The sequence below is a fragment of the Atractosteus spatula genome, chromosome 7 (assembly GCF_055471065.1).
Source record: "Atractosteus spatula isolate fAtrSpa1 chromosome 7, fAtrSpa1.hap1, whole genome shotgun sequence".
Taxonomy (NCBI): Eukaryota; Metazoa; Chordata; class Actinopteri; order Semionotiformes; family Lepisosteidae; genus Atractosteus; species Atractosteus spatula.
In genome coordinates, this window is record NC_142712.1 from 32,858,538 (window position 1) to 32,871,694 (window position 13,157).

The 13,157-nt window shown below is 42.6% G+C and overlaps 1 protein-coding gene across 1 annotated transcript in view; it reads left to right on the top strand.

Annotated features, from left to right (window-relative positions):
• scube3 (signal peptide, CUB domain, EGF-like 3) overlaps positions 1-13,157 on the top strand; it is a 116,939-nt gene that overhangs the window by 82,983 nt on the left and 20,799 nt on the right. Inside the window, exons 8-9 of the mRNA XM_088920999.1 lie at positions 428-544; positions 5,405-5,527. Of these exons, the coding sequence (XP_088777125.1) occupies positions 428-544; positions 5,405-5,527 (240 nt within the window). The remainder of the gene's footprint in view (positions 1-427; positions 545-5,404; positions 5,528-13,157) is intronic.

Consider the following 13,157-nt stretch of genomic DNA (forward strand, 5'->3'; position numbering starts at 1 on the left):
TGAAGGTACAAGCTGTATCGCAAAATAAAATATTCTGTGTTTTTCAGACAGCCTCCCAATATTACAAATGTAGTATATTTTGGGAGTACCAGATTTTATATAATAATTTAGGCAATGGAGTTAGAAGACTGATGGATGCAGTTATCTAAGAAACTGAGGCCTGTGTGTCTTGTTTCAGATTTAATGATCAGCTATCACCCTTGCGTTTATTTAAACAAAGAAGCTACATGTGTGCCTATAGATGATGGTCAGAAATATTCTATCAAATAATATTGTTAGATTGAAGAAAAACACATGCACACGAACTATGGAAATGAAATGAGATGTGAAGGCATTCAGAGAAAGGGCAGTACAGTATCCAGTGTTTTGTGTCTTTTATGGCAGAACTGATGGCTCCCTTTCCTTCTTGCTGTGTCTGTTTCTCCAGAGACTTGTGCAGTGAACAACGGTGGCTGTGACAGCACATGTCATGATGCAGTGACAGGGGTACGCTGCAGCTGTCCCGTGGGCTTCACCCTCCAGCCTGACCGCAAGACATGCAAAGGTACAGTAACATGGCCTCACTCCCCTCCCTGTAAGACATTAAAATATACAGTGACATGGCCTCACTCCTCTCCCTGTAAGACATGCAAAGGTACAGTGACATGGCCTCACTCCTCTCCCTGTAAGACATGCAAAGGTACAGTGACATGGCCTCACTCCTCTCCCTGTAAGACATTAAAAGGTACAGTGACATGGCCTCACTCCCCTCCCTGTAAGACATTAAAATATACAGTGACATGGCCTCACTCCTCTCCCTGTAAGACATGCAAAGGTACAGTGACATGGCCTCACTCCTCTCCCTGTAAGACATTAAAATATACAGTTTCATGGCCTCATTCCCCTCCCTGTAAGACATTAAAAGGTACAGTGACATGGCCTCACTCCTCTCCCTGTAAGACATTAAAATATACAATGACGTGGCCTCACTCCTCTCCCTGTAAGACATTAAAATATACAGTGACATGGCCTCACTCCCCTCCCTGTAAGACATTAAAATATACAGTGACATGGACTCACTCCTCTCCCTGTAAGACATGCAAAGGTACAGTGACATGGCCTCACTCCTCTCCCTGTAAGACATGCAAAGGTACAGTGACATGGCCTCACTCCCCTCCCTGTAAGACATTAAAATATACAGTGACATGGCCTCACTCCCCTCCCTGTAAGACATGCAAAGGTACAGTGATATGGCCTCACTCCTCTCCCTGTAAGACATTAAAAGGTACAGTGACATGGCCTCACTCCTCTCCCTGTAAGACATTAAAATATACAGTGATATGGCCTCACTCCTCTCCCTGTAAGACATGCAAAGGTACAGTGACATAGCCTCACTCCTCTCCCTGTAAGACATGCAAAGGTACAGTGACATGGCCTCACTCTCCTCCCTGTAAGACATGCAAAGGTACAGTGACATAGCCTCACTCCTCTCCCTGTAAGACATTAAAAGGTACAGTGACATGGCCTCACTCCTCTCCCTGTAAGACATTAAAATATACAGTGACATGGCCTCACTCCCCTCCCTGTAAGATATGCACAGGTACAGTGACATGGCCTCACTCCTCTCCCTGTAAGACATGCAAAGGTACAGTGACATGGCCTCACTCCTCTCCCTGTAAGACATTAAAAGGTACAGTGACATGGCCTCACTCCCCTCCCTGTAAGACATGCAAAGGTACAGTGACATGGCCTCACTCCTCTCCCTGTAAGACATTAAAAGGTACAGTGACATGGCCTCAATCCTCTCCCTGTAAGACATTAAAATATACAGTGACATGGCCTCACCCCTCTCCCTGTAAGACATGCAAAGGTACAGTGACATAGCCTCACTCCTCTCCCTGTAAGACATGCAAAGGTACAGTGACATGGCCTCACTCTCCTCCCTGTAAGACATGCAAAGGTACAGTGACATGGCCTCACTCCTCTCCCTGTAAGACATTAAAAGGTACAGTGACATGGCCTCACTCCTCTCCCTGTAAGACATTAAAATATACAGTGACATGGCCTCACTCCCCTCCCTGTAAGATATGCACAGGTACAGTGACATGGCCTCACTCCTCTCCCTGTAAGACATGCAAAGGTACAGTGACATGGCCTCACTCCTCTCCCTGTAAGACATTAAAAGGTACAGTGACATGGCCTCACTCCCCTCCCTGTAAGACATGCAAAGGTACAGTGACATGGCCTCACTCCTCTCCCTGTAAGACATTAAAAGGTACAGTGACATGGCCTCAATCCTCTCCCTGTAAGACATTAAAATATACAGTGACATGGCCTCACCCCTCTCCCTGTAAGACATGCAAAGGTACAGTGATATGGCCTCACTCCTCTCCCTGTAAGACATTAAAAGGTACAGTGACATGGCCTCACTCCCCTCCCTGTAAGACATGCAAAGGTACAGTGACATGGCCTCACTCCTCTCCCTGTAAGACATTAAAATATACAATGACATGGCCTCACTCCTCTCCCTGTAAGACATTAAAATATACAGTGACATGGACTCACTCCTCTCCCTGTAAGACATGCAAAGGTACAGTGACATGGCCTCACTCCTCTCCCTGTAAGACATGCAAAGGTACAGTGACATGGCCTCACTCCCCTCCCTGTAAGACATTAAAATATACAGTGACATGGCCTCACTCCCCTCCCTGTAAGACATGCAAAGGTACAGTGACATGGCCTCACTCCCCTCCCTGTAAGACATTAAAATATACAGTGACATGGCCTCACTCCCCTCCCTGTAAGACATGCAAAGGTACAGTGACATGGCCTCACTCCTCTCCCTGTAAGACATGCAAAGGTACAGTGATATGGCCTCACTCCTCTCCCTGTAAGACATTAAAAGGTACAGTGACATGGCCTCACTCCTCTCCCTGTAAGACATTAAAATATACAGTGATATGGCCTCACTCCTCTCCCTGTAAGACATTAAAAGGTACAAAAGCACCTCAATACGGCAGGATTGCAGACTGAGAATGTTCATAACAACAACAAAATTGCCAACCTACTGTTAAAGTTACACATTAAAATGGTAGCCACCAACTGATAATGAACTCCCAATTAATGCCCCAGATGTTAGCACTAGAACACCACATGTAAAAAGGTTGAGGTTAGAGTTAGGGCAAATACTGTATACGATCAGCATAAGACAGTTGTTAATTAACTTTCATAGTTGTAACAGTTCTCTTAGCATATCAAGTGAAGGCATTTATGTCTCTACTACGGTGTGCATGGACTGGTCAAACCTAGGTGAAATTTAAAATAAGATATCTCTAAAGGTCTAATTGTGGGTATACAGCACAGCTCCACTGTACTCTGAACTGAATTGATTCCTTTTTTGTGTGTTGATGTGTTCCTGGTGAAGGTTTTCATCTTGTTTCTAACATCCTGTGCAGTATGTAAGTATGTTTAGAGGTCACCGGGACTCGTGCTACTGTGTGTCCCTGTTTATGCTGATGTGTGTTTGACTGTGGCCACGAGAGTAAGTTTCTTGCTGCTGTGTCTATGCATCTCTTTTTTTTCGTCTGGTGTGTCTATGTGTCTCATCTGTGTGCGTTTCTGCATGTTTATGCTATATAACTCGGCAATAGCTGAAGAACATGGCTGTTCAATTGTACCTATCAATGTCCAGATCAAGGGTAATGGTGGCGTGTGCGGTGAAGGGAGACAGAAACTGTCATTTTATTTCTCAGCAGAGAGGATTAAAAAAAGGCTAAGTGCTGAGGGCTGCTAACAGCTTGTTAAAGCGTGGTGCAGTCATGTGTGGCCGAAAGGACAACATCACTCTCTTGTGATTGTCCATCGTCTGACAGAGGGCGTGGAGAGTTATTTTAGCACCACTTCAGTATGAACTTCATGCAGCTCCCTCCTCTCTGGGATCATGTCTCTTCTGACCTGCTGCCCCCTCTGCCTGTCATTCTACGCCTTGCTGCACCAGCACAGGAGATTCTGAGGGCAGACTGGGAGCCCGCAATGACAGGTTCTAATCAGAAAAGCAATTCAGGGTTACTGAGGCATACAGAACACTTTCCCATCCCTCAGCCTGTCCGTCTGTCTGGCTGTCTTCTCTCCGAGATTCCTTTTCATCTGGTCTCGCTCTGCTAGTGATTTGACAGAGAGTGTGTGAGGTCTCTGCCTCTCCTGTCACACAGCAGTAAGAGCAGAGAAGAGGATGGAGGGGAAATTGAGAGTTGGTGTCCACTGTCGATACCTGGAAACTGTTTCCCCTGACACCCAGCTGCTTTGAAAGGAATGCCAGGAAGGAAAAAAAAATCGTTACATTTGTGATCATGAGCATGTTTTTTTTTTTAAATGAAAAAAAGAAAACTAACAGTAGACCTTACCATCTTTATATTTTTTCCTCTTCACGTTTTAGTCCAGGAAGTAAGCTGCTCCTTAATCTTCACCGTCACAGGGTTTAAGATCATTCATTCCTTTTAGTTTTCCATTTTAAGTTGAAGAATATGACAAAAACTACGATATGTTGCTATGTTCTGTATGCTGGAAATTGATTTATCTGTAAGCATGCTTTGGAATGTTGTATGCTTTTGCAGATGTGACTGACAGTATTTGAATCTAAAAACGATAAAAATAATTAGAAATTGGTCAGATCGTTTAAATCGAAAAGTGACACCAAGCACCTTAGAAGCAATAGATTCTCAGACGCATCCATACCGGGTGCATGAAAATTATTTTAAAGAGGTACACGTTTGAGCCGTCATGCTGACACAACAAAAACTGTTTTATCTAGCTACTAGTTATATCTAGATCTGCATTAACACACTAATCACTATCAACAAGCAGAAACAAAATACTAGTAAAGAAAACGTTTCATCTCTGAAGCTGCTCCTTTGCCAGAGTCTTATAAGAAATGGTAAACCCCTGCATTAAGGACTTTTTTGATTGCTGTTAATTCTCTTTCATATTGATATGCATTCTTTATGTTAATAGTTGCATGGACCTCTTACTGCCAGTGAGCTGTCTGTATCTCACTCCCTCTCTTCTCTCTAACACTCTCTAACTGTTCTAGTGCTAACATCTGGGGCATTAGTAAAACGAGGATCTCACATCTTACAAAGTCTGTAAGTGCTGAGTCTCATTGCAGTGCACAGTTTAATTAAACTTATTTATCTACCTCAATGAGACAGTCAGTAATCTTCCTCAAAGTACATTCAAGCATGGGACACCCACAATGTGAGTGCTGTTTACTTCAGTCCTAGAACACTAATCACGCCAATCGACAGCCACTGAGTATCCTGGGTTTTAACCACTTCAAGGGCTTCCCGAAGCCTAGGATTGCTAAATATTTCTGATCACGGTGTGTACAGTTATTGCTAATCTTTACCTAATGTGCTTCCCTGTACAGACATCGATGAGTGCCGTCTCAACAACGGTGGCTGTGACCATGTGTGTCGGAACACGGTGGGCAGCTTCGAGTGCAGCTGCAAGAAGGGCTACAAACTGCTGACTGATGAGAGGACCTGCCAAGGTAGCGCTGCTTGTCCGGCGTTTCTTTTGAATAAGAGGGGGCCCCAGAGAAGGGGAAAAAATATCACCCTAACAGGGTCACAAGGCTTTGGATGTGAACCTCACTTTAGTGTTATTTTAAGATCAGAAGATCAAGGTTCTCCTCTGATTTCCATGTTGATTTTTATGACCCTTCTTGTGAGGCAGATATTTACGAGTTTCGACATTCTCTTGAGGATGTAGGGGTCCATCTACACAGTGCAGGTGACTCAGTCCTTGGTTGGAGAAGTATCTACATGGTGATACAATCAGTTTTTTTAGAAAAGCAGTTGATGAGGTCATTTTGTCCAACACTGTCCTTCACTTCTGACGTTGTGGTGAACAGTGAGAAAACCCACCCAGATTATGGGTACATGACTTTCTACAAGAGAAACTGCAAAACTCAATGCTTTCTGTCAGCCAACAAAATGACTTACTTAACTATGTTACCCATTTAGTATCATGATGTGGACAGCCTTCTGCTTGTTTTTATGTCCACATGTGTGAGCCTCAGAACCTCTCAAACTGAAGTACATGAAATCTCTGCTCAAGTAGTATTTTAAGATGCTGTACACTTCCACCTCTTTTGTAACCAGTTAGATGTACATGTCAGGGTAAAGAAATGAGGAGATGAATTTTGTGTGTCCTTCAATATTATGAGGACATAATTACGGCAAAATCCAAGTACCGTCTTTTTTCTGATTTTCTTTTGTCATACCTGACAAAAAAGACAAAAGCCAGGTCCACACTCCTTGCAGTCCTCTGCCACCTTGCCCCCAGCCTTCAGCTGAGGCAGAGAAAGCCAATGGCAGAGAAAGCCTGTCTGGACCTTTTTCTTCTGTTTTTCTTGGAATGCCGCCAAACACAATAGATAAATCCAAAACCTCTCACCACCAACAGTTATGGAAAATATTAAGATAAAGCCGTTCTCATCAATAACTCCCTGTCTGTGGGTATCCAGTCGGAGAGCCCCACAAGACTTCCAGCTTGGAAGAGAATGAATAAAAATAGGAGCCCAACAAATACTTCAAGTCCTGCCGAGAAAACAAGAAGAAAAGAATGTGCAATTTCTAATTATTTGTTAAGGTTGGTTGAAAATCTTATTATGATACACCTAGTCTTATCAAAGAGAGCCCTCAGTCTGACAGATTTGTTTTTCTGTCTGCTGTCCATCCCCCACTTTCACATTCTCTCTGTCCTTCGCAGTGGTGTCCTGAAACAAAGCCGAGGGCATAAAGGCTAGAAGTGTTTGTCGTGAGGTCAGAGGTTATCAGGGGAGTGTGTACAATAGTAGCTCAGAACCTTGTTTGTTTTCACTGCCGCTGACTGTGAATCAAGCAACTGTCAGACAGGGCCCAGATTTTTCCATTCACACTCATTTCCTGCCCACACTGTAGGTGGAATTTATAAAGAAGCTGTATCTTATTGCCCACATTTCTTCAACGTCTGCAATACAGTAACGCTTTCTGTTGAAATATGTATATTTCTATCAATATCTTCAGTGTAATGATTAAATGAAGTTAGACAATTAAGGACAAATTGCAAATGAAACAATAATATACAGAGAGCCTTACGGGCGGCACAGTGGCTAGCATTGCTGTCTCACAGCTCTGGGGGTCTGGGTTCAATTCTGCATGTGGAGTGCTATTTCTCGGTGTGTCAGTGTTTGTACCTGGTGTTTAGCCAGCAACCATATCACTCTGCAACTCACAACTGCCAGCCCACTGAAGCTCAGCAGGTGTGAGCTTGGTCAGTACCTGGATGAGAGATCTCCTGGGAAAAAGGTTGCAGCTGGTAGAGGTGTTAGTGGGGCCAGCAGGGGGCGCTCACCCTGCGGTCCATGTGGGTCCTAATGCCCCAGTATAGTGACGGGGACACTATACTGTAAACAGGCGCCGTCCTTTGGGTGAGACGTAAAATCGAGGTCCTGACTCTCTGTGGTCATTAAAAATCCCAGGGCGTTTCTCGAAAAGAGTAGAGGAGTAACCCCAGCAACCTGGCCAAATTTCCCCCTGGCCCTTACCAATCATGGCCTCCTGATAGCCGATGTGTGGTGAGGTTTCTGGCGCACTATGGCTGCCTGGCTGCCATCGCATCCAGGTGGATGCTACACATTGGTGGTGGTGGAGGGGAGACCCCATTACCTGTAAAGCACTTTGAGTGGAGTGTCCAGAAAAGCGCTATATAAGTGTAAGGAATTATTGTTATTATCTCTCTATGGACTGTTGTGGGAAATCCTTCATCCAAGGAGCAGGACACAGTCTTTGTGGATTCAGTTGTTTTATTGAGCTCAATAATGACATCAACGCGCGTTGGGTCTGTCCTGCGGGAAATCCTTCATCCAAGGAGCAGGACACAGTCTTTGTGGATTCAGTTGTTTTATTGAGCTCAATAATGACATCAACGCGCGTTGGGTCTGCCCCCGCAGGACAGAAGGATCCTCCTTGGATGAAGGATTTCCCACAACATGGACTATCTACTGTATGCGATGGACTAGTGTCCCAGCCCGGGTGTACGCTTTTTTGTATCCATTGCTTGCTGGGATAGGCTCCAGCTCCCACACAACCCTGAATTGAATTAAGCGGTTTAAAAATGGATGTCTCATGGCACTTATAACAATATATAACAAAGCAAAACTAAAAACATTTGAAACATATTAATACTCATAATTTCTCATAATAATATATTCCATTACAAGCACAGGAGTCATGGAGTATGATGAAAGAATCAGTTGTCTCAATCTCTCTAAAATTGTGATTTCTTAAGTTTTTTTCTTTATTGCCAGTACTGTGCTGCAGTGATGACTCAATGAAGAGGCAGACTGAGGCATTCTCTTTGATGTTGTTTATCCAAATGTTTTGATGTTCAAGCTTTTTCTATATTCTTCTATACTCGTTACCTTGTTGAATATCCGGTCACATCTACAAGTGGCTCTGTGCAGGTTTCTTCCTTATCTGAATCTCATTATTAGCCAAGTATCATTTCACCCCCTTCAATTTACCAAGAAAACAGCTTTCTAAAGGCATCAGATGTCTAGACCAGCATAGGTGCTGTGACACAGTCATATCCTTCGCCTTTTCTGTGGGAGCATGAAACAGAGTTTCTCTGTTTTCTGTTTTATCCCTGTCTGAGGTAAACAGAACATGTTAAAGCTAAGTACCTGTCAGCTTCCCAATGTGGTGAAAGTTTAAGTGTACTAGTCTTAATCACTTTTTTGAAGAGGTTTCAAAACAAGTGTCAGTCTTAGACATACCCCAAGACAGGAGTAACTTGAGCCACATCATCCACTATTCTGTGCTTCACACAGCTCGCCTTTTAACTTTCTTGAGATGTTGGTTGGCTTTATTGTTTTAACATGGATAAGAAGGAGCTAAAAGTTAACATGGATTCTATTCTAAGATCCTATTCTTCCTGAATTTGTAATACTTTGCATTAGTGTAAATAACCCTTTGACTAGAACACCAGTTTAAACACCAATTATTCTTTACTGAATAGTTATTAAGAGATCAGTGTAAATGAATAAAAATTGGATACGGATCTCTCAGGTTTGAATCTTTGAATGTGATCATTGTCTTATCTGTGGATTTAAACTCTTCCCTTAACAAATGTTGATTGATGGCTGAAACAAATTCACCTCATGTCACCCAGACCTTCAGACTTGATTGCTCTTCATCCTTATGAAACATAATACGTGTACATCCACACCTTTCCAATTGGTCTATAGCCTCAAAAGAAATAATATATCTGTATGGGAAGGTAATGACCACATGACTCATACAAGGAAATGTTAAATTATTGGTTATGACATGCACAAACGTCTCTGTTTCATCTACCTCTAGAGTTTAGCTGATTAAAGATAGGGTAAGCTGGTTGGCTTTTAGGCAAAAGTACTCTGATGCTTAAACCTGATATTTGAATATTGTTAACAAAAAAACAGAGGAGCCATATTGTCAGCACTTTCCCAGGTGTTGTGCTAACAGGACTCTGGTGAAGAGGGCTCAGCTGCTTCGTGCTAGTCTTAGTTCAAGGTTCAAGGGTCTGGCCTGTTATTGTGTCAGGGTTCAAAAAAGGGAGGTTGGGAGTTGCTTGCATTTTTACATTTGTATTGTTGTTTTTGGAGTTCTGGAGATAACAGCAGCAGTGTCAAAATAGAATTGTGGGTGTGTACTGGGGGGAGGAATAGCTGTGGAACAGGAAGCAGTGGGGAAAGGGTGGTTCTCTGTGTGAATGGTATCAATAACCAGAATTTGCTTGAGAGAAAGGGACGAAAACAAAAACAAGCACCTTAGATGTGGAAGAAGCTGAGAAGTATAAGCTTAACTCCGCAGGTTATCTGGATTTAAACAGTCACGGTGTTACATAGCTGTCATCGCCTGTGTAATTAATCATGAAGGGACTTGCCTGTGTGATGAGAGCGACTGTAGGCATTCCTTCATTCCATGAGTGTCTGAGAGCTATTCCCCCTGCTGCCTCCCTATGAGGGCCTGGTGGTACTGTGCTTATCAGATGCAGCCTCTTCTCCACATAGGCAAGCTTGGATCCTCTATTTGGCACATTGCAGATAAAGCCATTTCTTATCACTGTAACATTTTTTGAACTGCACAGATTGTCTTATTGCTTGTTGGGAATCTGTTCTGTTTTTCCCGTGTGTTGCGTTATTTTGGTGTGTTTTATCCTTTCGGCATTGGGTGAACAACAGGCAATTGCTCGTGACCAAATGAGAAAAGAAGAAAGTGCGTGGCCTGTTCTGGGCTGGATGTGTTTGTGTGGCCAGGCAGCAAACCTAAAGTGAGGATCTGCTAGGCCTGCTTTATCGCACGCATGTGTGTCTCAAGAGGGTGATGCCCTGGTACTATAAATAATATATATATAAAAATCTGAGATGTGCCGATGTGAGAAGACAAAGACTCTTCTGTTTGTCTGGAGGGTGTATTTGTGTTTGTGAGCGCTCTTTTCCCCATTGCCTTGTGGTATCTTGCACGTACACTTGGTACCTGTCTCGCCACACATACATACCTGTGCTGTAAACAGCGCCTACAGAACTTCACTTCTGATTTGGGTCTCCCATGATCTTCTGGAGGAATTTGCTCTGTGAGTGATTTCACTGTAGATATCTTGCCACTCTGCTTGGTTTATTGAGAATTCCACACCCTGAGGAGCTTGTTCCTTGTAACATTAACAGATTTGAATTTGATCCCTGCACAGATTCCCACGCTGAGTTTTTATTATTGGACATCTATCTTGGATTGAAAATCAGGTCATGCAATTCTCACGAAGAAATAACCAGTCTCGAAGCAGATGTACCCTTTGAGCAGCAAGTGGGGAAAAGGGATAGGTAATTAAAGTGGTCAGAAAATGAACTGTTATAACTGAGGGGCCTGCTTATTGTCCAAACATGCCAGTCCACTCAGCGAAATGTTAGTTGTGCCAAGCCTGTTGGGCTTGTGTGTGCTGACAGGGAGGGCATTTTCCCACACCGTAATAAAGTTTTATGTAAAAACTAATCTTTTCTGAAGGTGCTTTCTGGGGTCTGTTCTCTATACATCTCAACCAACACTAGGATCTCACTCTGCACTCTGGCAGAGTCTGCTGTGTGGGACCACTGCCATGATTGCTTATATAATCCAGGCTTATTATTTATAGCAATTAGATTTCCGTGGTTTTAATTAAAGGCTGCTCAGGTGATATCGGATGGCTTTACTGCTGGTTTCACATGCACAGGTGAGATGATTTTGAGGCCAGAGAAATGGAATGGGGGCTGGGGAGGAGATAGGATGTCTTTTCTTAAAGGCATATTAGGATCTAAATCCAGAAACCACTTGTCAGCCTTCTATGAGAGGATTCAGTTGCAGAAACCTGCTCATACGTCTTGGAGAAAATCAGGGCTCATCTTGTGGAGAAAGATAGTAGAATAGACAAGTTGTGTTATATTACACTCTGCCAGTCTGGAAATAATTACTTTTAAGATCAAACTATAGCTACACAGGAGCGTTGCTAACTGCTTTTAGAGAAGTGCAAAGAAACACTCTTGCTACAAATACAGCAGCTTGTAATAATGATGAAACAGCAGTACTGTGAAGTAAATCATTTTTTAATGATAAAATTATCTTTCACCACAGAAAGAATGGAAGGTATTTCACTTGTACTGAGTAAGGCAGCAGGTGTTTCTGAGGGCATTATAGTTTTGCTCATCTGTTTTACATGACTGTAGTCATTTACAGTTATTGGGAATTGACTGGCATAACAACTATTGATCAAAAATGACTGATCTTATCTAGAGATTGCACCCAGTTTAATCAGAAGTACTGTACATATGAAGCCAGCCAAAGGCAATAAAGACCCCTGAGCACTACTGCTGAGCTTGTTGCTACTCAGAGACATCATTCAAACACTTTGAATCTCTTCTGCGCTGGCCAGCTTGGTTGGAAAGTGAGTATGTGTGCAGAATTTTTAGGATTTGAGACAACAGGGAACCGAGAAAAAGTAAAGTAAGAATTTGGCTGCCTTTTGCTGGCAACTGTGTGCTTGATTGCAGTTCCTAAGACAAACGCTTTGCCAGAAATCCATCAGCTTGCCACTTAAAAGTCAATATTTGCAAACATGATCTGAAATATAAAAGCCTTTTTGATAAATGACATTTTGTCTATGATTATTAGCACTTGTGTTTTTGTTTCATATCAAAAAATAAAAAAACGTCTCACGTTCAATTTGATGCAGGTCTTTGCAGTTACTGTGTATCATTACTCTGTTGTTAAATATTAGTTTTCATTGTGTGTTGTGGTGGTGCATCTGTGCACTCCAGGATAATGTGGGTGTTTTTTTCAGACCCTGTAATGAAGGTCTTTTAAATCTGCGAAACCTTAAACATTCCCTTTCATTTTCACCCAAACTCCAAAGACATCCTGTCTTCCCTTTGAAAACTGATCACTTAATAATTGTTTTATCTGCTGCGATTGTTGCTTACCTGTAAAAGTGGTGGCTACAGCGGCCAAGCCAAAGAGGAAACTCCCGTGCGCAGATTATTTATTGCCCTAAATTAAGTGTCACTGGCCAATCACACATGACCAACAGTCGTTGCCATGATGATTCTTTTGCAAACGTAGTGTGGTTTCACTGAAGGCACAGAGCAATCCTGATACAACAAAATAAGAACATTCATAAATGAGAGGAGGCCATTCAGTGCTTATTAGATGTTTGGTTGTTAGTAGCTATTTAATCCAAGAATCTCATCCAGCCAGTTCTTGGAAGAAGCCAGGGTATCGGCTTCAACAACATGGCTGGGTAGCTTGTTTCACAATTCCACCCCCTCTGTATGAAGAAGTTCATCCTGCTTTCTGCTCTAGTTTCCTTTTGTGTCCTCTGGTTTGTGTTTTACTGCTAATGGCGATTAAATTCATAAGGTTGACTTTGTCAGTCTCCTTAAATATTATGAATACCCTCATTCTCTTCTCTGTTTAAGACCAAAAAGGTTTAGACTGATTTAGGCAGGACAAGACTGAGAGAGATAAACGTCTGTACTCTGAATCTGATTTCATCCACCAATAGAATCAAATATTGTTCAGTACAGGTAATTTGAATCTGGTGATAATGTAAATATCCAGTCTTGGTAACCC